The sequence below is a fragment of the Hippopotamus amphibius genome, chromosome 1 (assembly GCF_030028045.1).
Source record: "Hippopotamus amphibius kiboko isolate mHipAmp2 chromosome 1, mHipAmp2.hap2, whole genome shotgun sequence".
Taxonomy (NCBI): domain Eukaryota; kingdom Metazoa; phylum Chordata; class Mammalia; order Artiodactyla; family Hippopotamidae; genus Hippopotamus; species Hippopotamus amphibius.
This window is the reverse complement of record NC_080186.1, coordinates 227,073,332-227,097,565: the sequence shown is the minus strand read 5'-3', so window position 1 is coordinate 227,097,565 and position 24,234 is coordinate 227,073,332. Positions and strand designations below refer to the sequence as shown.

Here is a 24,234-nt window from a genome sequence, read left to right as displayed (position 1 = left end):
ACTTAATTACCAAAACAATCAGGGACACATTGTTTGAAAGACTTTTTATTGTTAAAATTCTCAGTCGTACTTACCTGCATTCATTATTAGGCAGCATTCTCTTACATAATAAATATATCCTTTTACAGTGCTCTCTCAGAGGAGGAGAAATCTACATTGCGTGCAGGGCTAATCACCAACTTCAATGAACCAATAAACCAGGTTAGTGAGAAAATGAGTGCCAACTATTCTTTTTTTTTCACCTAGTTTTTGCTTCTTTTCCAAACTAACTTTGTTTCTTGGCATTAAAAAATAGAATCTTATTACATAATGTTTGTTTGTGATGTTTATACACATTTCTCTGATGTTTTTTTTATTTTGAGATCATATTCTACCCGTTAAGAATTTTGATTAGATTTGGCTGTTAATATTTAAAACTCAGAAGTCATTTGAAGATAGATATACTTGTATATTTTTTAACTTCCTCAGTTTTTGAGCCAGTATTGAAAGCACATCTCTATATAGTAATTATAGAAATTAATTTAGTGCTCCCCAAGCTACAGGATGGCTTCTGGGTTTTGTCTGTTTCCTTCATCACATTTTCAATTCTCACTGCTCTGTGGGGGATAGATAGTAGATTGTATATACTTTTTCTTTCCCTTATAGTGAGATTTTTCTTTTAAGAATAAAATAAGTTTGCTTATGATATAAAAATTATTTCTTTCAAGTTACTACTATTTCTTACATTTGGTTCTTTATTTTTTTTTTTTAAATATTTGTTTATTTTGTCTGGACTGGGTCTTAGTTGCAGCACGTGGGATCTTTGTTGCAACATGTTTTAATTGTGACATGCAGGCTTCTTAGTTACAGCATGTGGACCCTTAGTTGCGGCATGCATGTGGGAACCATTTCCCCAACCAGGGATCATACCTGGGCCCCCTGCACTGGGAGTGTGGAATCTTACCCACTGGACCACCAGGGAAGTCCCTGCATTTGATTGTTTTAATTTGAATATTAAAGCACACTATTAGGTGGTGTATCCAATGCAATTTTATCTAAGCCTATTTGGATGATCTAAGCTCTTTGCTTTGCATTTCCTCAGCTGAGGAGATGAGAGGAAATGGAGAGGAACAGAGTTACTCTCCATGGGGCAGGAGGTGGTTGATTGGCGGGAAGGGCTCAGGTGATTGAGGGGTAAACCATTGCTTAAGTGTTCTCTCAGTCAGCATTTGTGAAACTCTGATCTGAACAAGTATTATGTAAATACCTAATATTGATGTTGATTTCTACTCTTACTTGAGTCAGTGGTTCTCAAAATTTGTATTCTTAGAACTTCCTTATACTGCTGAAATAAAACATGAAAGGGTTATATATGTTGATATTTATTATATTAAAAATTAAAACTGAGAAATTAAAAAATATTGTTAACGTAAGTAGAATTTCAAAAAGTGAACAATAACTATTTCTCCAAACAATAAATATTTAATGAGAAGAGAAACATTGTTCTGCATTTTTGCGTATCTCTTTAGTGTCTGGCTATTTTAAAGAAGATGTCTGGATTTTCAGATATATCTGCTATTTACTATGTTGTGATATTATTTGGTAGAAATTATATGTTGAAAATCTAGCTTCACACTGGTATGTTATTGGGAAAGGGAGGACCTCACAGAAAGGATCCTAGGCACTTCCCCCTGAAGAGGAAAATCAGAAACTTGCACTCAGCTGAAAATAACTTCATGCACCTTCTGCTTTTTTTTTTTTTAATTTTATTTATTATTTTTCGGGGGGTACACCAAGTTCAGTCATCTGTTTTTATACACATATCCCCGTATTCCCTCCCTTCCTTCTGCTTTTGTAAGATATGCTTGCTGCTCCCAGAAAGAAACAAGATGACCTAGCAATCGAATGTAACCATAAGATGTTTTGATAAATATGGAATGTTCTGTACCTGCTCTTGCAAGTTTCTGATTGGAAACTCCTGCACTCAGTAACTGCTGGCAGCCCATAGCAACCAAGTAACCAATCTACCAATGCTAACTGTAACCATGTGCACTGACCCCTATAAAAGTAAAGCTCACCCTGAGCTCCGGGCCCAGAACTTTAGAGCTAGCGTGTTTGGGGCCGCCAGCTTAATAAACCTGAGTTCTCCAGCCCTCCGAGTGTGGTGCTTGGTTTCTTGACTGACCGATTTCTGCAACACCCCTAGGGGTCCAGAGGCCACACTTTGAAAACTACTATGTTAAGCAGTTGTTCAGTGAAATCTTACTCATTTTTGTTAAATATATAATAAACCAAAAAGATAATTTTCAACTATGAATGCATTCATTATCTATTGCTTTAATTTCATATGTTTATTTCTGAAGATTAATTTTTTTTCCTTTAGATTGCAACTCAGATTGCCGTGCTGATTGCAAAAGTTGCTCGATTGGACTGTCCTAGACAGTGGCCTGAACTGATTCCCACTCTTATAGAATCTGTGAAAGTCCAAGATAATCTTCGACAGCACAGAGCATTACTTACCTTCTATCATGTTACCAAGACTCTGGCGTCTAAACGATTGGCTGCTGATAGAAAACTGTTTTATGATGTAAGTGATTTAACATAGTTAAATTTGTTAATGAAAACTGTGCTGCTTGTATTAAAATGCCTGTAATTTTACCTCTAAATATCTTACTGAAGGATTATTAATTCTTTCTGTTTGACCTCAGAAAGTTCATAATAAGAGATAATATCTGAAAGGTTTTAAGCTGGATAGTGATATGACCTGTAAAGTCACTTAGTTGCCAGTGAGGGGGCTTAGTTGGTGGAGAACAGTCTGGAGGCAAAGAGATTGGTTTGAGGCTATTGAAATAGTTTAGATGTGATTATAAGGCTCTGAAATTAAGCAGCGGTAAAGAGAAAGGAACATTTCAGAGTGTATAGAGTTGAAATTTAGGAAGTTAAAATTGACGTGCCTGGGTAGTTGATGGACGTAGGAAGGAGTATGACACAACTGAGGATGTGTATCGGTGTTTTATCACCATTTGTTGAAAAAACTTTCCTTTCTCCATTCAGTTGCTTTGGTGCTTTTGTTTGTATTTCATTGTTTTGAACTACCTGAACAGCGATTTTCATCTTGTTCAGCCTTACATTTTGAGCTGTACCAGGGAGTCTCCAAGTATTTTTAACAGTGTTGTTGCTTATCTTTGGAATCCTCACTTTGAGGATTTGGCTTGGGAATTTGTATTTTTAATAGGCTTCCCAGGTGATTCTTAATACACCAAAGTTTAAATCAGAACCACATTATGCTCTCTTTATTTTTATCCCAGTAGGTTTAAATACCAATTTTCTATTTACCTGAGGATATTGAGTGTAAGAAATTCTTTTTTGTTAAAGGTTGCTTTTAAAATCCTTGTCACTTTTGCTTGGTATCTAACAAGGACTAAAGAAATGGACATTTTATCTTCTCAATTCTCTCTGTGAGTTTCTTATTGATTTTTCTCAGCTTTATCCCATCTCAGACCCCTTCAATTACTTTTATATAGAAGTTTTCCAAAATCAAATGTGCATAAGATTCTGGGTTAAAATTACTTTATATCGATTGCAACTCAGAGGGGTCTCCTTCTATAGAAGTCTTACTTCTTAGTTTGGCTTTCTCAAGTTGTACTTTCCTAATGTGTTGTCTTGGTTTTCAGATATAATTTATATTTAGCATAGTCACGCTCTACAAATTGTGTCCAAACTAGCCTTATTCTGTGTAGCTTGTTTCGGTTAGCTCCCTGTCCACTTCAGCTTCTTGCTTGGTTTTCCTGTAGTGTGAGGTTATTTCCTCTCCACGTAAAATTAGTATTAGGTCTACCTACCATCTTGTACTTATTTCCAGCAGAGTGTTGATTACATTATACATTACATTACAATTACATTATAATTGTTGACTTACATTTCTGAGATCCACCACACTGAATTTTATGAGGGAGGACTGTAGCTCTTATTGTTATAGTCCTACTGTTCAGCCCAGAAGAAGCACGTGAGTGTATGGTGCTCAATAACTGTTAAATGAATAAATGGTAAAAGAAGAGATGTATTTTTAGATACCTTCTAGATTTCAAAGTGGCATAGTGCAAAACTTCAAAAAAACAGGAGTTTGGGGAGCACACACAAAAATCAAGATACCTGGGAAAAAATAATTCATCTTAGCACCTTTCATTTTGGAATGGAGTAGCTGAACTTGGAAACATGGAGCACAGTAGGGACTAGGAGGGGAATCTTATCTCATGGGGTTGGGGAACAAGATATGTACTTTAACTGAAGGTAGCATATGTGGAAAGATATTATTATAAAGAGCAAGTTTGCTAGTTAATAAAGCGGCTCCTATTAGTTTGGTAATCTGAAGTGTGGGAAAACCTTTCTTTTAATAATGTATTTATTTTAATGATAAGATGGTCTTCATGTACTAAATTAGTTTCCCATTTGAAAAAGTTTAAGGTCATAGTTGAGCTAATTGGTATGGCAGAGTAGTGCAATGTGCACTTAAAACCCCTCCCTACTGCTCTACGTGTCCCAACAATTTTTATATCTTGTTTTCCCTCCATGATAAAATAAGTTTTTTACAGGAGTGACAAACTGCAAAATCAACAGTGGAGAGTAAATTGTTTTGCAGTTACAAAATTGAGCTTGATTTGACACAAAGGGGATTCATTTTCTAGAAAAGCATGTGCTTTTCATACAATCCTGAATATTAAAAAAGTTGACACTAAGTACAGTAAAAATCTAAAGTCTACGAAAGCAAGGGAATTTAAGGAACAGATAGTAATTCTGATGTAATTGTAAGTGTATAAACCAAATAATATCTTGTAGACATGATGCATAACCCACAAAAGTTTATGCTGTGGCAAATGAAGTAATCCAAACCTAAAAAAAGAAGAAAAGATTTTTGGAAAGCAAGTATATTTCACTTGTGTTTAGAAATATGGGTTAATTATGAGAAGACCTGGTTTCCAGTGAATAATGTTTCCTTGTACTGAGCAGCTTTGAAATTTTGAGTAAGACATTTAAACTTTATGATTCTTTAAGATTTTCTTTCAGTTCTAAAGTTATGTGAGTCTGTGAATTTATAATCTTTTTTATTTCATGTTAAGCTATACAAACATCATTAAAGCCTTGAGATGGAAATCTTAGTTATGGCATTATTTAAATATTGATTTTGCATTTTTAATCACTTTTTTTTCTAGAAGCCAAGACCTTTGTACATTTAGTTATATTTTGTCTTTTTTTGTATTTTCTTGGCATATAGTTAAGTTTCTTGACCTGTTGACTTTATTGGATACTTTGCTGTGCAGTTTTGGCATGTAACCAGTTAAGCAGTTTTCTTAATTAAGAAAATTTCAAATATACTCGAGTTGAGAGAACAGTATAACAGCCCCCGTATGTTCTTCACTCATATTTAATAGTTGTTAAGGTGTTGCCACATTTACTTTTCCTCTTTGCTGGAGCAAATCTCAATATGTCATTTCATCTAATAATAAAATATGAATCTCTAAAAAGCACATTTTCCATAACCAGTTTTTATTATGAATTTTTTTAAGGTTGGATTTTAGGAATTAATCTTAAATTCTTACTTCTCCCTGACAGTAGGTCAGCAGATATTGATTGCCTGCCGTGTGTGAGAGAGTTGTATGGTACTGAAGGAGATGAAAGAGACAAATAAATAGTTGTCTCTTGACATTCATGGGGAATATTGTAAGACAGAAACCCTCAGAGGTCATTTAGTAACTTATTAAAATCTGCCACAGAAGAAAACTAAATACTGTATTACATTGTTATTGTAGTGAAAGCTAAAATTTAGCAAAATTTTAAAAACTGAAGGGTTTATGATGAATAATGTTCCCGCTAACAGCGTATGTATTATCTGCATGATGAGGATAAGAGAAAACTGTGGCAAGGTGAAGTCGGTTACAGTACTACTGAAGAATCTTCCTGATGAGTTACCATTTTCCGAATAAACTAACAAAACAGAACCACATAGCTACTTTGAGATGGCTTGGTTAGTATAAGATAGCTCATACTTCTTATGGATTTATAGTTTCATGATGTGGTCTTTAGGGAAAATTCCCAAGTAGTGGAAGTTATGAATGTTAAAGTTGAGAATGCAAAGGTGCCACTTATATGTTATAGCTCGAACCTTCAGGAAATTTACAAAATAATGAATTTTATTTAAAAGATAAATGTGTTTATAAGCAAATTATCAAGTAGGTTAAATTCATTTTGTTTTCAGTTTTGTTTGGGTGATTCTAAATACTAAGTGCTGATTAAATGCTTATTCTAGATCTTGTCTCTTGCTCTACCAAATTTCAGATTGGCTTTTAAACACATTGCTTAAAGAATGACTCCTATAACATATAAAGGGTCATTTCTGCTGCGAGCCTGTGTGGGGTTTTAAGAGTGTGTGCATGTGCACATGCACGGGCATGCGCGAAGGGAAAGAGAAACCTTTTAATGGAGGAGAGTCAAGGTGACGAGCTTGATCAAAAAAAAAAAAAAAAAAGGTGGGGGGTGACGGAGCTGTGCACTACACAGAAGAGGAGATTTTGAGTATCGCGTGGTGCTTATCCTTTCTGGATGGTTTGCAAGGACTCTTGTCAAGGTCCTAGGAAAAGAGACTCTTGAAGCATTGCTGTTTTGTGCTTTGTATTTTGCCCATCTCTGTATCTGTCTGACAAATATTTGAGTTCCTACTCTGCCAGTCACTGTATTGGATGCCTAAAATGCAGCTGTGAACAAAAGTACGATCCCAGATGGAGAGGAGGGTGGTTTCACTGCCTCCTGCCTCATATTGAGTTCGCACTCTATACCTGAGAGCATTGTCTCAGCATCAGTAGCTAAGGACAGCCTTATGGCTGTTGCTAGGATTAGAGGACTTGAGGGATCTGCAACAATGGCCCACAGTGATCTTCCTGGGTCTGAGGGGTACCAATGGCAAGTTTGAGAACAAAATAAAAATTAAATTTTACTTTAAAAATATATAGGTAACAGATGTTACAGGTCTTTAGGAATGTCCTTCATTGAAAGTTAATAAATATCAATTGAGAGACATTGGCAATTTGGAAATTGTTTTTGAGACCTTATCTCCACCAGAGCTTCTGGCCTGATATATTTGGGTAATTGGATATATATGTATGTCATGGTTAAGTGGAAACAAATGTGTATTAAGGAAAAAGCTGTTTATTATTCAACTACCTTTTTTAAGAATGTGCGAATGTTTTAAGTGTTACTTCTGAATTTTTTAAACATATAGAAAATAAAGAAAAATTATTAACTGCCATAGACCCATCACCTAGATTTAGCAGTTAACATTTCGCTGTTTTTCCTTTATTGCTTTTTCTAAGATATTTTAAAGTAATTTAAAGATTTCATGATATTTTATTACTAAAAACTTCAGTATTCATTTGTAAAAAGATTTTTCATAAGTTAAAAGAAAATTTTCCACAATTTACTGATTTAGTAGACTTTTATTCAACTATTCATGAATCAGGCAGCATCCCGTTTAGCAGATAGGAGCTCCAAAGAGCTGTACAAGCGGAAAGATTTTTTATACAAAGATGAGTAGGAACAAGGAAGCTAGACTGAGAATTAGCTGAATGGTTAAATCAGGGTTACTTTTCTTATATGGAGCAAAGGGAGGTCTTATATCTGGGTCAGGTAACTTGTGTTAAGCCGACAGGCACTGACTGGTTGACCTAGACCTGCCTTTTCTGGGAGAGCCCAGCACAGAACCTTAGTTCTCAGTTTTGGTTTGCTGCCTTGGGGCTTAGCATGAGCAATTCCATCTTGGGTCTAATCTGGTTACTTTAGCATATATAATCATTTAACTTTTATCATACTTAACACACATCAAAATAATGATTTAATATGATTTAATACTTCTAGCCAATTTTTACATTGTTCTTAAATATATGTTTACAAGTGGTGTATTTGAGCCAGAAAAATGAATATGGCAGGTACGTAGCATTTGGTCATGTTTCTTAAGTGTCTTTTGGTTTTTTTTTGGCCATGCCACGTGGCTTGTGGGATCTTAGTTCCCTGACCAGGGATTGAACCCCTTCCCTTGGCAGTGAAAGTGCAGAGTCCTAACCACTGGACCACCAGGAAATTAATTCCCTCTTAAGAGTCTTTTAAGTTAGAATAGTATTTTGTGTGTTTGTGTGTGTGCCGTTGACATGTTGAAACATTTGTTGATTGTGTATCTTGTTGAATAGAGCTAGGTTAAGCAGGTTTTGACAGCTCCAGTTTGTGGATAATATTTATTGCTGCACTATTAGTGATGAATCACAAGACTTTGTTTTAAACATTTTTTGGTGCTCACTCTTCTTAGGGGAAGATTGTGAGGACAGTGGTCCTGAGGCTAAAACAGTTTAAGAATTTTTAAAATGCTAAAAGAAATAAAACTTCCTGTAATGTTTTGCTTTTGATATTAGGTAGTCAAGTCTGTGTGCTTCTCAGTTAAAGTTGCTAAGCAGTCAGTGGGTGGCGCTGTTTCTTCTGGTTTAGAAGCAAGTATTTGGGATTTTCATGAACCAGTACCTGAAATGTTTCATTAAATAACTTATTTTTATATTGTCTAACTGAATATTCCCTACCCCCTCTACATTTTTGAGAAGAAAATGTAGAATAAATATTTTTATCCCTCCTGTTTGTGCTTTTGGAGCAGATGGAAGCTTGTGGAGGGCTTGTGTTTACAGGATAGTTAGCAGTATTCCTTCCGAAATTATTGTGGTTTCTTCCTTCTTTGTCTGTCTCCCTCCTTTTACCCATAGGCTGAAAGTAGTGCTATTGCTGCTTCATTCCAACCATCCCTGTTAGTGCAGAGCCCTTTTGTAGGCTAGCTAAAAAGAATTATGAATAGGGGCTGTGATAGATGCCTAATGCCTAAACTAGGTGCTTAGCTCCAGAACTGGAATGTGAAACAAAGGAGAATATTAATTAAAGTTTTTTCATGCGACTGTTTCTGTCTTGATTTCTGTCATGAATGCTACATGTATACGCACTAAAAACAAGGACCAAAGCAGTAGGGGCTGGATGACTCCAGTCCAAGCTGTGGGATGCCCCATTGCTGGAAGCCAATTCTAGACTGTAACTAAGTGGTTTTATATTCTGCTGCTCTATTTGGGAGGAGGGAGTTAGGGGTGGGATAGGATACCTTATACCATATCAGAACCTAGGAGGCCATGAGAAACTGTCTAACAGAGGAGATGGGGGGTGAGCAGGAGATGGTCTTCTCGGAGTTACTTACAAGCCTTTCATCCTCTTGTGTTCCAGGAGAAGCACAAGATGTTCTGCCAGTACTCAGATTAGCTGAGGTTTAAGCCTTTGCCTGTGTAGATATGTGCAAAGTTTCCAAGGGGTATGGTGAAACTATTTCTCTATACCTGGTACATATTTGGCAAGCACCCTGACAAGTCATGTGGTTCGTATGTTCTTGGGTTTAAATACCCAGAACCACTTAGCTAGGATTGGCAGAACACAGAAATTTAACTCCTTTGTGTTCTTAGTATATTGATTTATCTGATAAATTCAGTGAGAGTCCTGTTTTTAAAGCTGAGTGTTAAAACTATTAGTGGAAGAAAAAAAAAGTAAAAATAGGAAATATCAAACTGCAATGCAGGCATTAGGCTAAGTAATTTTTCAAGAAATTAATAATATTTGGTGGGGAGTGGGCGTGTGTGTGTGTGTGTTTTTAGCAGCAGCCAGTGTAAACTATACTTGCTGCTGTGCATTGTGACTAAAAAAAGTTTGAAATGTGATGAGTGATTCTCGACTATTTTAAATCTCACTGAAAATGTGTGCTCACTTTTAAAACCGAAATGTATTACTATGTAGGTCTAATTGATTACTGAGATCTGTAATAATATTGTGAACAAATTTGTTGATATCTTTGCAGTTAGCTTCTGGAATTTATAGTTTTGCCTGCTCTCTGTGGAATCACCACACAGACACATTCCTTCAACAAGTTTCTTCTGGCAATGAAGCTGCAGTTCTAAGTTCACTAGAACGAACTCTACTGTCATTGAAAGGTACTATTAAATTTGACGTGTTTGTTTTTGAAACAACAAAGCTCAGAACAGTGACCAACTAGTTTCTCTGTGTAGACTTTTTGTTTCCAGTTGTACTGGTAGAAGAATAAGGAGTTAATATTTTCCTCAGAGACAGGGGCTCTTAGAGTTTGTTTTTCTTTTGTAAGAATAGCTCTTCCTCTACCCTAATTGATGAGAGCACACATGGTTCAAATGGATAGTTTTAAGTTATATTGACATTACTGGAGTTTCATGGCTCTTTCAAATATTTGTACTTCTTTTTTGCTTCATTTCTCACTCTGGACTGCAGCCATATTATTGTCATACCAGCTTTACTAAGGCTTTGTTGAGCTCTATCTCCCAGCTCTCTTTTCCCTGAGAACTCATCTTACTTGTTTGTACCTTAGGCTCACTTGGGTTTTAGAAGGTGCTTATTGGGGTGCTGTCTTGGCCTGTGTTTTCCTATGCTGTGCTTATAGGCATTCCCTTAGCATAAATCTCTTTCACCTCCCCTGAGCTGAGCTTATCTTCATGCATGTATTCTGAGGTTCTTTTCCTTTCTAAAACATTCACCATCATTTTATTCTCTTTGTCTTTCTTCTGTTCTGGTTGCTGATGCTCTTTTATCTTGTGTTTCTTTTTTCTCTTTTTTTTTATGGCGCACGGGCTTAGTTGCTCCGTGGCATGTGGAATCTTCCCAGAGCAGGGCTCGAACCCATGTCTCCTGCCTTGGCAGGCGGATTCTTTACCACTACGCCACCTAGGAAGTCCCTCTTGTGTTTCTTAATTTGAGCTCAAGCACCATTATTTCTCTCTTCTGCTCATTTTGCATTCTCTGTTTTATTTGTAAACCCTTTTATTTTACTCACCCTAGTACCTTACAGTGGCACTACTCCAGTGCATCACTTACATTAACCAGACAGTGGATGCAGAAACCCCAGACTGTCGACACATTTTGGTGAACCTTGTGGACAAATTATTTTAAAGGACTGTTGACATGTAAAATCCAATCCATTGTACAGGTGGTTTTACAAGTGAATGAAAATGGTTTTGCCAGCATCCTTGAGGAAGACATTAAAAGGCCTTAGAAATGTTTACTCAGAAAGACTTAGAGAAACTGACACAAGATTAGATACATAAAGTGGTGTGTAAATACTGTATTTAATATTTAAGGAATTTTCACGAATCCTTTTGATTGTAGGGTTTTCTTGTCTCACTGACTTCAGAGCCTAACTCCTAACACAGGTGATGCCATTCTACTCTATATTAGCCTGCTTTAAGCTTTTTAACACCTCGGCATCTCAAGGTCTTAGATACACATTTGCGTTTCTAAGGCATCCTGACCTGGAAAAATCTCATAGCATTTTTCTTTAAAATACTTATTCTGAGACTTCCTAGGTAGCACAGTCGTTAAGAATCTGCCTGCCAATGCAGGGGACACAGGTTCAGTCCCTGCTCCAGGAAGATCCCACATGCCGTGGAGCAACTAAAATACTTATTCTGTCCAGCTATAAATTTCTATCCTTTTATGGCTTAAATATTTAGGACTAGAGCTTTTGTCACATGTAGTCTTCGCATTTATACCTGTGTGCATTTAGTATCTTTTATACATGCATATGTTCATTTTTCATTCAATACATTTATAGGTAGATGCTTGGTCCTGGGGAGACAGACATAATAAAATGATGGTACAAATACATGTGAATTGACATCTGTGACAGGCACCTTACAATGTTATGATGATTGATAATATGGTGAGAAAAGACTTTTCCTGAGAAAGTGATGTTTGAACCAAAATCATAAAGGATAAATGGAAGTTAACTAAATGATAAAGGGAGAAAGGGCGCACTGTCCCAGATACTGTAGACGAAGGTCCTGTGGTGGGAAAGATCTTGTCCAGCATAAGGGACTCATCTGGAACCCTATTTTCTCCTATTCTTGTGCCGTAACTTGAGTTGCATATAATTAATGGTATGAAACTGAAGGTCTTTAGACATTTGCATTCTAAGCCTAATTTTAATACACTGCCTATATTTATTTATTTTTTATTTAAGTGTAGTTGATTTACAATGTTGTGTTAGTTTCTGGTGTACAGCAAAGCAATTCAGTTACATATATGTATTCTTTTTCATATTCTTTTCCATTATGGTTTATTATAAGATATTGAATATAGTCCCTGTGCTATACAGTAGGAGCTTGTTGTTTATCTATTTTATATATAGTAGTTTGTATCTGCTAATTCCAAACTCCTAATTTATCCCCCCCACCCTCTTTTCCCTTTGGTAACTATAAGTTTGTTTTCTGTATCCCTGAGTCTGTTTCTGTTTCATAAATAAGTTCATTTGTGTCATATTTCAGATTCCACATATAAGTGAGGTATTTTTCTTTCTTCTGACTTATTTCACTTACTATGATAATTTCTAGGTCCATCCATGTTGCGGCAAACTATTTCATCCTTTTTTATGGCTGAGTAGTATTCCATTGTGTATATATACCACATCTTCTTTATCCATTTTTCTATCTGTGGACATTTAGGCTGTTTCCATGTCTTGGCTATTGTAAATAGTGCTGTTATGAACATTGGGGTGGATGTATCTTTTCTTTTTTAAAAATTTTTATTTTATTTATTATTTTTTAAATTTATTTTTTAAATTTGTTAAATTTTATTTATTGGCTGCATTGGGTCTTTGTTGCTGCGTGCAGGCTTTCTCTAGTTGCAGTGAGTGGGGGCTACTCTTCGTTGTGGTGCATGGGCTTCTCATTGCGGTGGCTTCTCTTGTTGAGGAACACAGGCTCTAGGCGTGTGGGCTTTGGTAGTTGTGGCAGGTGGGCTCAATAGTTGTGGCTCGTGGGCTCTAGGGTGCAAGCTGAGTACTTGTGCTGTATGGGCTTAGTTGCTCAGTGGCATATAGGATCTTCCTGGACCAATGCTCGAACCTGTATCCCCTGCATTGGCAGGCGATTCTTAACCACTGTGCCACCAGGAAAGTCCTATCTTCAAATTATAGTTTTCTCCAGGTATATGCAGGAATGAGATTGCTGGATCATATGGCAACTCTGGTTTTTTAAGGAACCTCCATAAGGCTGTACCAATTTACATTCCCACCAACAGTGTAGGAGGGTTCTCTCTTGTCCACACCCTCTCCAGCATTTATTATTTGTAGACTTAATGGTGGCCATTCTGAGCAGTGTGAGGTGGTACCTCATTGTAGTTTTGATTTGCATTTCTCTAATAATTAGTGATGTGGAGCGTCTTTTCATGTGCCTGTTGGCTATCTGTATGTCTTCTTTGGATAACTATCTATTTAGGTCTTCTGCTTATTTTTTGATTGGGTTGTTTGTTTTTTTTGTTATTGAGTTATATGAGCTGTTAGTATATTTTGGAAATATGGTCGGTTGCATCGTTTGCAAACATTTTCTCCCAGTCCGTAGGTTATGTTTTCATTTTGTATGTGGTTTCCTTTGCTGTGCAAAGGCTTTTAAATTTGATTAGGTCCCATTTGTTTATTTTTGCTTTTATTTCTGTTGCCTTGGGAGACTGACCTAAGAAAACATCGGTACAATTTATGTCAGAAAATGTTTTACCTGTGTTCTCTTCTAGGAGTTTTATGGTAGCATGTCTTATATTTAAGCCTTTAAGCCATTTTGAGTTTATTGCTGTATATGATTTGAGAGAGTGTTCTGACATCACTGATTTACATGTGGCTGTCCAGCTTTCCCAGTACTGCTTGGAGAAGAGACGGTCTTTTCTCCATGGTATATTCTTGCCTCCTTTGTTGAAGATTAATTGACTGAAGATGTGTGGGTTACACTGCCTTTAGATTTCACCTCATGAACACTAAGTCTTTAGTTATATAGAAAGCAATACTGTCTCTAAAGTTGTTTTCTTAAGGTGAAATGACTTTAAATTTGATAATATAAGGTGGTAGTCTTCTGCTGCTATCATGCTTGTTTTACTGAATTGTGCTGTTTTACGTATATTGTATTGTTGAATCCTTTAATAACCCTATGAAATAGGACTTATAACCACATTTTATAGATAAGAAATGTGAGATCAGAAAAGTTGCCCAAAATAATACCATTTTAGACATTGGAGCTAGGATTTAAGTCTAGATCTGACTTCAAATCTGTTATCCTCCTTGTCTCCCAGTGTACATCAGTTTACTCATAAAATGTGATGCTTGTAATTGAGCGCTGTAGTTTATTCCAGATTTGGAAATAGAGTTTAATCTTTATATCACTTTTTGGAGATACTATACTTTCATTAATGTAGCCCAAAACTGAAAGAAGCTTTTTGGTCACTGTTGAGTCATAGTTTAAAGTTTATGGAGTAGAGGTAACCTTCGCAACTTCAGTTGCAAGTGAGAAGTACTAACAGTTATGTAAATTGAACTAAAATTTGCAGTGTGGTTTTAGAAACATGAGTAGTTATTAGTGAGAAGAACACTGCTTTGAGTCGTAATAACTTGGCTTTAGTTCCATTTTTCCCACTTAGTAACCAACCAATGACCAGGAGTTATCTTTCTTTATCTATTAAATGAAAGGATTAAGCTAGATTAACCTCCAAGCTTGATGAGTCTTTGTGATTCTGAGTCTATTATGATTATGATTTTAATAGGAAAAAATATGAAAGAATAAGATGTAAGTAAAGCTTGATTTTACTTTTCAGTGCTGCGTAAGTTAACTGTTAATGGATTTGTGGAACCTCATAAGAATATGGAGGTGATGGTAAGTGAAAGAATTCGTTTATTTTTTGTATCTTTGGAAAAGTGCTTGGTATTTTCCTGAATGTTATAAAGTTTATTCTTTTTATTTGGCATTGATTTAAAAGTTTTTAATTAAGTGACCACCTAGTTTTTTACTATTCTGCATATATTATACGACACTTTTAGGCTTGTGGTCTGTTTTCAGACATACAGAAAATATATTAAAGCAGTAATATTATGTGAAGGAGAGGAAGTAGCACTAGGATGGTTCTCAAGATGCCATGGTACATCGTGAATGTTACTTTGAATTTGAATTCAAGTGAACTCTTGTGAATTTGAATGCTATGATAACATTACCAGGATCATTGTAGATTGATTTATATCCTTGGTATTTTCCTTTGTCTGTTTTTATATACTAAAAATGAGGATTTTTCCCCCTTGAATCATAACATTTATGTATGCTCTCTGCAATCAGTTAAAAGTTATATAAGAGGGGAAAACTCCATTGATAAGCCCAACAAGTTGTGAAGTATATTCATTTTTGGTATCACATCATCTGCTTTTTCTATATGCAGAAATATATAGCTGCATATATTTTATTCCTAAACTAAATGGAATTGTATCATACTTGCTCAGATCTATATTAGTTTTCACAGTGAATTTAGGTCAGCTGAAATGTTACTCTTCTGTGGATTGCCTTGGGGGTTGCACAGAAATTGTGGAAAAAGTATATGTAATTGGGTCTTTGGGTCTGTTCTACTAGGTTTGACCAGAGTCACACTTTTAAAAAAATCTTTAGTATATTTTGTATTTCTGTAAGATTATGATTGAAATGATTCTGTTGTTAAAAGAATTCAAAACTGCTAATATATGTCATTATAATGCAAAGAAATTTTTTTTCTCTAAAAGCATTACATGCTTATTTTTTTTAAGTTAAAAGACTCAGAAAAGGAAATAGGAATTAAGAAATCATTTAAAAACTTACTATCAGAGATATTGCTAACACTTGTTAATTATCCTTTAAGACATCTTAAATATATTCTTTCAGATATACTTTCTCTCTTCCTCAATTTTATGTAAATGAGATCTACAAGCTGTTTCCTTACTTGCTTATTCTTAAACTCAGTGTATTGTGGTTATTTTTCTCATGTCAGTGATATTATTATATGTCATGTTTTTAATGATTGTATAGTAAATCCATGTGATTACTGTTGGTGTACAAATTTTTTTTTAAATGATAAAATTAATCATAGGTTTTCTATAATTTACTTGCCAGGTTATCTGTTGAAGACATGTAGCTTGTTTCCAGTTTTTAATTGTTGATAAATGATATTGGAATGAACATTTGGGTGCATATGTCATTGTGTACTTTTTTAGTGATCTTCTAGGATAAATTCTTAGAAATGGAAATGTTGGGTTAAAGTATATGCACATTTATGATATTGATATATATTACCAAGTTGCCCATAGATATATCAAAACCAGTTTTGAATACTGATACATTTAAATATTTATATTTTTTGTCATGCTGTCAAACACATTTTCCAGAAACCAGTTTGACAACTCCCCCTCAATGCCCTGGCTAGAATGTAAGTTCCATGAATGCAGAGACTTTGTTTCATTCACTGTTCACTCCAGAGCTTTGAAAAATCTCTGCAGTATAAAATTGGTCAGTAGTTATCTGTTAAATGAATGACTGTATGATATGGTAGAAACATGTCAGAAGGCTCAGTGATTATCTTTACATGTAATATTATTCTGAGTATCTAAAATTAACTAAAATACTGAATATGTTTGTCAGTTTTTTCCAGTGGAAAAAAATTGATTTGAGTCACATTTTTATAAACTAGAATAATAGTTTTCAGTGGATACTATCCATATTTTGTGAGCCTTTGATTTTTCCTTGAGAATCTTTCTTCTGTCTCAGAAACTGTACGTCAGCCTTTACTCTGTTATGAACGCTGTATTGTGGCATTTAATGTATATTGACTAGATGTAAAGAGAATAGAATTTTAATCAAATAACATAAAGATCTTAAAAATAATGTGGAATTTAAAAGATGCTTAAGAAGCATTATATGATAGTGGTGAGATTTGGATTTCTGGTGGCAGGTAAATTTGGATTTGAATCTTGGCCTTTTCCTGATAACATGGCTTCAGACTATTTACTTATCTTCCTTGATACAGTTTCCTTTTTTGTAATATGGAGATGAAGTAACAGTACATACCCCATTAGATGTTGTGAAAATTAAGGGAGAGAATGATTTTTGTAATAAGTTCAGCAACTAATTAAAATGCTTTGTAAATTACCATTTAATGACTGTTTTAAGGGGTTCTTATTATATAACAATAGTCAAGTTACTTAGTTTATTCAGACCACAGATTAGTCTGTTGTCCAGTTTTATAAATTCCTAATCTTCTTGATGAGCTTACTAAAATTTGTGGCCTTTATAATTTTCTACTCTCTTTAGAGAGCCCTAACTGATACACTAATTTTATTTAAAAGAAAATAGAATAAAAGTCCTTCTATCTTGTAGCTACTATATAGGACCATTAAACCCCTTTTTAAATTTAACATGCATATGGGATCTCGGTGATTTTATTTTTCCTATATTGAAACATTTTGCTGTTTCATCATCCTAGGAGTTATTTTATAGTTAATTATCGTTACTTATCATTTATTCTCAATTGTGGTTAAAAAGATTGAAATAGTATGAAAATGAAAGAATGGTGAGATTGCCAGAGGATGAGGCAATAGTGAAATTAGTTTTTGTCCTGCAGTTTTTCTTACTGTGTTGTCTACTGTATTGCATCGTCTTTCAGGAAGGTATAAAAGAAGACCACAAACACTCTCTCTTTACTATTAGCTTTCATTTAACACAGTTGAGAATTCAGAATTTTTCATTTTCTGCTCGAAATGGCCGAGAGAAGAACATTGACAGAGGAAAATGTTTTATATTTTTTACATGAATTCGAAGATGGATGCTCTCAAAGAGACCGGTAGCAGCACTCTAGACCCTAATGATGATAGTGAAATTATCTTAAGTGAAATCTCAGTCTCTGTGTCTTCAGGTGATGTTATCCTAGTTGAATTATCTCACACTCAGGAATTGATGAGTGAACAATATATTTCTGTATTTCAGAGAAGACATGTAGCATTCTATTCTAGTTAGTCATTCGTTAGGGAGGCCTTTTTTGTATAGTATTTTGTGACAAAAACCTGGACCATCTTACTTGCTTAAAGGACATGTGACATCTTTTATGATGTTTATACACCAAAATTTATTGATACAAAGAAGTCTGTGATGTTTAAATTCTTTAAAATTTTAATAAAATTATTTTTCACTGTCCCTTTACATTTATTTCTGTGAAGTTTTCATAACATGTTTTAAAATATATATTAAAAGGTAAAGATGTATTGGACCCATATGGTAAATGGTGATTCTTGCCTTCTCTGGTATCTGAAGGCTAATGTGTTTAATACGTGAGATTGAGAACGTCTGCTGTAAATAATTGGTATCATTTATTCATATTACGAGTACTTATCATTGCTAAATACCATTCCTGGATTTTGAGATAGAGCAAAAAACAAGGCAGAGTTCTTGGCTCTTAAGGATCTTACCTTTTAGTGGGAGGAAACAGATGATAGCCAAACAGTATGTCAGGGGGTTATAAGGGCTATGGAAAAAAATAAAACAGTAAGGAGAATAGAGAATATTTAGTGAAATAGAATGCTTAACAAATAATTTTTCATTTATTGCAAAGTGATTTAGGTTATTGAGGAGATGAAATACTATAGTTATATTCTTGTGGAAGACTGAAGACATTATTATAATAATGGAATGACTTTTACTTTATCTAATTAAAAATTTTTTAATATGTTGTGATAAGTATGTTTTAGTTTCCCTGAAAAAGTGTAAGGTAAATTCTTATAACAGAATAAATTGAGACTCTTCAAAAAATTTGTTCTTTTCTAGGGTTTTTTACATGGAATATTTGAACGTCTAAAACAATTTCTAGAATGCAGTAAGTACTTCTGTGATAGTGGTTTTTTAACTGTGGAGTCCTTATTCGTTAATAGCTTCCACTCGGCACTTGCAAATCTGGAGGGGCTACAGTCTTGTATCTTAGTAATTAATTATCTGAAATTAAATTGGAAACTCAGCTTTGTCTTCATATACCAGTCTTGTCCTGAGTATTGAGGAAACCTTTAAAAAAAAATCTATTTTGTAGCCATTCCTTCCTCTGTATTTCTGCTGCTGTGATTCCGTTCCATGCAGACATCCACAGCAGTAGTATGTTTAGCAAATGTAGACCCTATGCCAAATGCTGTTCAGACTTTTTATTGACTCTATTCCTTTTAGTACATTTTATGTATCTGTTTGATATAAATGTCCTTAAATGGTACTTTCATTTTGTAAATCCCTTATTTATTAACTTTCACTGACTTACCTATAGGACCCTTTCTGATCCACTATCCCACAAATGCATTTGCATTTGTATTGTATTATACTGGTGGTCTGTTTGTTATCCATTTCTCTTCCCTATGATTATAAGCACCCTTGCTCAGGATGCACACACACATAACACACACAGGATGTACACGTATGCGTGCATACTTGCACACACATGTATGTATAACCTGTATATGTGTGTGTTTTTTAAGTATAAGTGTATTTGGAGACTTACAACCCCTAGAAGATAACTTACTGTACTCACTTTTAGGGAGTTGCTGATTATTTTATGTCAGTCATTTTCGGTTTAGTAGATCATTATTGAGTGTGTTGCCAGGTACTGTTCTGGATACTGTGCATGTAAAGATGAGTAAGACAGCTCATATAACATAGGCTTTATCCCCTAAAAATGGTCACTTTTCTCTGGTTGTCCCCATGGGGGAAGCAGAAGGAAGAATAGAAGAGGAGAGTGACATAACTGATGAGACAGAATATGGTTAGTATGATTATGGAGCAAGATAGTTAATGAGCTGATGGACATTATTCTAAATATACAGAAAAACTAATTATACCAGGGGAATTATCAGAAGAAAATTGTTAGAAGATATAGGAAAAATAATGAGTGTGTTAATCTTTGAATTCTTTGTTTTTACTTATGTTGCTTGATAAGTATTTCAGCTATGACTAGTTTAGATTTTGAAACTGTAATTCGTGATTTTATGGATAAAATTGCTACCCTTTTAGTGTGAAATGGGCTCTGTTTGTATATTAGGATTAATTTTGTGAAATACGGCACCAGGGATTACTGTGTCAAGTGCAAGTCTTGGTATTGCTTTTTATTTTTTATTTATTTATTTATTTTTATTTATTTATTATTTTTGGGGGGTACACCAGGTTCAATCATCTGTTTTTATACACATATCCCTGTATTCCCTCCCTTCCTTGACCCCCCCCCCTCAGGTCCCCCCAACCCTCCCCGCCCCAGTCCTCTAAGGCATCTTCTATCAACTTGAGGATGGAAGATGGTATTGCTTTTTAAAAACTTAATTTTTATGATTTATTTGCTTAGAGTTGAAAATACACACTAATGAATTCATAATGTAAAATGTGCAAAAATAAATCTGACAGTATTTTTGTAAAAAGTTTTGTCATTGTCTTGGTTGTGAATTTATAGAATCTTATAATTTTTTACTAATATTTGAAATGTATTTTTAACAGGTAGAAGTATAGGTACAGATAATGTATGTAGAGATAGACTGGAAAAGACCATCATTCTTTTTACTAAAGTGGTAAGTTATTTTTTGACCTTAAGTATGTTTTCTTAAATGAAATATACATACTCAAATTTAGTAAGGAAAATGTTTTTATAAGCATACATTTTCACTTTAGTGTTAAAGTAACTTATTTTCTTATTTTTTAAATTAATTAATTTATTTATTTTTGCAAATTTATTTTCACATACAATAGCCAGCACACAGTCAACAATAATCAGGACTAGGGAAGACAAGTCAGTATAAAGGAAAATCAGTATAAACAACTTAGACCATAAGTGCTCCAAATAGTGGAAATTCTAAGTATAGACTGAAAACAATTAGCTTACTGTTTTCATAAATATAAAAGTTGAACTTAATATTTTTAGCAAAGAACTGGAAATTAAGAAAGCTAACGTTGCAGATTTAGAAAATAACTAGAAATTCTAGAATTAAAAAAGGTACTAGCTGATTGAATTCAACAGCTTTTTAAGAACTTTTATTGAGATATAATAGACATACAATAAACTGCATATATTTAAAGTGTACAATTTGATATTTTTCTTATTAGTAATGTATATATGGCAATCCCAATCTCCCAATTCATCCCACCTCAACCCACCCCCTGCTTTCCCCACTTGGTGTCCATGTGTTTGTTCTCTACATCTGTGTCTCTGTTTCTGTCTAGCAAACCGGTTGATCTGTACCATTTTTCTATATTCCTCATATATGTGTTACTATATGATATTTTTCTCTTTCTGACTTACTTCACTCTGTATGACAGTCTCTAGGTCCATCCATGTCTCTACAAATACCCCAATTTCGTTCCTTTTTATGGCTGAGTAATATTGGTATATATGTACCACATCTTCTTTATCCATTCATCTGTTGATGGACATTTAGGTTGCTTCCATGACCTGGCAGTAAATAGTGCTGCAGTCAACAATGGGATGCATGTGTCTTTTTGAATTATGGTTTTTTCTGGGTATATGTCCAGTAGTGGGATTGCTGGGTCATATGATATAAGTAACTTATTTTCTTACTGTGTGTAGGAAAGCTAAAACCCCCTACAAAACTTTGTATCTTGAAGTCTTTAGAATGCATATAAAAATTAAATTTATATACCATATATCATAGTGTATAAGTCACCTGGATATAAAAAAAAAATCAGTCCTAATAAATATTAGAGAAGTTAGTTCTTTTAAGGCTCATTATTCTCAAACCGACTGAAAAAAGCAGAGATAAAGAAGATAGCATCCAGCTCAGCAGAAAGTGGTTAAGATGTTACAGTAGATAATACCAGGAAGTCAGTATATTCATAATGACAGATTATCATCATTAAATATCTTTTGAATAGAATTAATATGGGTGCATTGTGCTAGGCAATGTGTATATATTTCTGACAAAATTAAGTTTTATAAAAAATATTAATTTTATATCAAATTGCACACTTTAAATACATGCAGTTTATTGTATGTCAATTATATCTCAATAAAAGTTCTTTAAAAAATATTAATTTTTATGAAGTTTTGGGCTTGGGAGTTGGGAAAAGTACAAAGAATTGAGTGTAGCAATCAGGAAGACCTCGTTGGAGGACTGCATAGCCCTAAAACAGTTATTTGAAGATAGGTGGCAATATCTAAATCTCTAGCAGATTTCCCCCTTTTCATTGAAGGTTCATTAATAGGGTTGAGGTTGCCTGTTCCCTGGGGTGGGGGAGCAAAGAAGTAAAAATGAGCTGTTCTTATTTTTGTTCTTATTTTTGTAGTTGGGTATCAGTTACGTTCAGTTTCAGCTGTCTTCATTTCCAACTTTCATGTTCCAAAGAGCCTCAGCAGCAATGTCCACCTCATCTTCTAAGATCCAGATAAAATTGACTTAGATCCTTTAAGTTAAAAACAAAAAACATACAGCAAAGTAAAATAAGATGTTGTGATTAGTCAGTGGGGCTACACAGTGTGCATATATAATTTAATTTATGAAATTCATCTTTATGATCTTATATGACTTTATTAAAGATTTTAAAAGTGGAACATTTAAAATGTGCCTCCAGATAGAATTGAGTAACTTGAAATCTACATGAAGTTATCACTCAGTTTCAGCAACTATCAGCATAAGGTCATGGTCAATTCTGTTTTACCTGTATGCTGCTTCTCTCTCCTTTCTGTTTGTTTTAAAGCAAATCCCAGATATAATATAGCATTATCTGTAAATATTTGAATATGTATCTTTAAGTGATGAAGGATTTAAAAAAAAACATATAATCTAACTATTATCACATTTAAAAAGTAGGAATGACTTTTTGGGGGAGGGGCTGTGTTGGGTCTTCATTGCTGTGCATGTGGGCTTTCTCTATTTGTGATGAGTGGGGGCTGTTCTTTATTGTGGTGCGTAGGCTTCTCATTGCGGTGGCTTCTCTTGTTGCAGAGCACAGGCTCTAGGTGAGTAGGCTTCAGTAGTTGTGGCTCATGGGCTCTAGAGCACAGGCTCAGTGGTTGTGGCTCATGGGCTTAGTAGCTCTGTGACATGTGGGGTCTTCACGGACGAGGGATGGAACCCATGTCCCCTGTGTTGGCAGGCGGATTCTTTTTTTTTTTTTTAATTAATTTATTTCATTGGCTGTGTTGGGTCTTCTTTGCTGCACACAGACTTTCTCTAGTTGTGGTGAGCAGGGGCTACTCTTCGTTGTGGTGCATGGGCTTCTCATTGCTGTAGCCTCTCTTGTTGTAGAGCACAGGCTCTAGGTTTGTAGCCTTCCGTAGTTGTGGCATGTGGGCTCAGTAGTTGTGCCCTCAGTAGTTGTGGCTCATGGGCTCTAGAGCACAGGCTCAAAAGTTGTGGCACACGGGCTTAGTCGCTCCGCGGCGTGTGATTTCTTCCTGGGGCAGGGATCGAACCCATGTCCCCTGCATTGGCAGGCAGATTCTTACCCACTGCGCCACCTAGGAAGTCCGGCAGGTGGATTCTTAACCACTGTGCTACCAGGGAAGTCCCATGACTTATTTTTTTAATTAATTAATTAATCTGTTTATCTATTGACTGCATTGGGTCTTCGTTGCTATGTGCGGGCTTTCTCTAGTTACGGTGAGCAGGGGCTACTCTTTGTTGCGGTGTGCTGGCTTCCCATTGTGGTGGCTTCTCTTGCTGTGGGGCACGGGCTCCAGGCTCACGGGCTCCAGGCTCACAGGCTCCAGGCTCACGGGCGTCAGTAATTGTGGCGCACCAGCTTAGTAGCTCTGCGGCATATGGGATCTTCCCGGACCAGGGCTTGAACCCTGTCCCCTCCATTAGCAGGCGGATGCTTAACCACTGTGCTGCCAGGAAGTCCCCCATGACTTCTTAACACCATCTAAATATTTAGTCAGTTTTCAGATTTCTCTCAAATTTTTTATAGTTGATTTTTATTTGAATAAGGATTCAATAGTGTTGGTTTTGTTTTTCTTTTTTTTTCCTTATTACTTTTTTGTTGAGGTAACAGATCATTTCATGTAGTTTTCTGCTTGTGGATTTGGCTGCCTATATCCTGATGTGTTATTTAACATATTCCTTTGTCTCTGTACCCCTCCCATGTTTCGTATAAATTTCTAGTTAGATACAGAAGCTTGATCACATTCAGGCGTTTTTTGTCTTTGGAGGGGGGAAGAGGGTGGCAGTGACAAGAATACTTTATAGATGATGATGTGTATTTCCTACTGTGTCACATCAGGAAATGCACAGTGTCTGGTTGTCTAAAATTGATGAGTGAGCTGTCCATTATAAAGTTCTTCAATAACTTTTACTTTATTGATTCTAGCAGC

The 24,234-nt window shown here is 35.1% G+C and overlaps 1 protein-coding gene across 8 annotated transcripts in view; it reads left to right on the top strand.

The window, feature by feature from the left end:
* IPO11 (importin 11) overlaps window positions 1–24,234 on the top strand; it is a 213,332-nt gene that overhangs the window by 47,723 nt on the left and 141,375 nt on the right. For 7 of the 8 annotated variants that reach the window (XR_009054785.1, XM_057742689.1, XM_057742699.1 and 4 more), the window contains exons 4-9: window positions 129–201; window positions 2,363–2,566; window positions 9,896–10,028; window positions 14,698–14,756; window positions 18,711–18,759; window positions 20,406–20,476. Coding sequence is in view for 7 of the 8 variants with exons in the window: in XM_057742689.1 (XP_057598672.1) it covers window positions 129–201; window positions 2,363–2,566; window positions 9,896–10,028; window positions 14,698–14,756; window positions 18,711–18,759; window positions 20,406–20,476 (589 nt within the window). In the remaining variant the exon portion in view is untranslated. The remainder of the gene's footprint in view (window positions 1–128; window positions 202–2,362; window positions 2,567–9,895; window positions 10,029–14,697; window positions 14,757–18,710; window positions 18,760–20,405; window positions 20,477–24,234) is intronic. The other variant, XM_057742725.1, reaches the window with a different exon arrangement.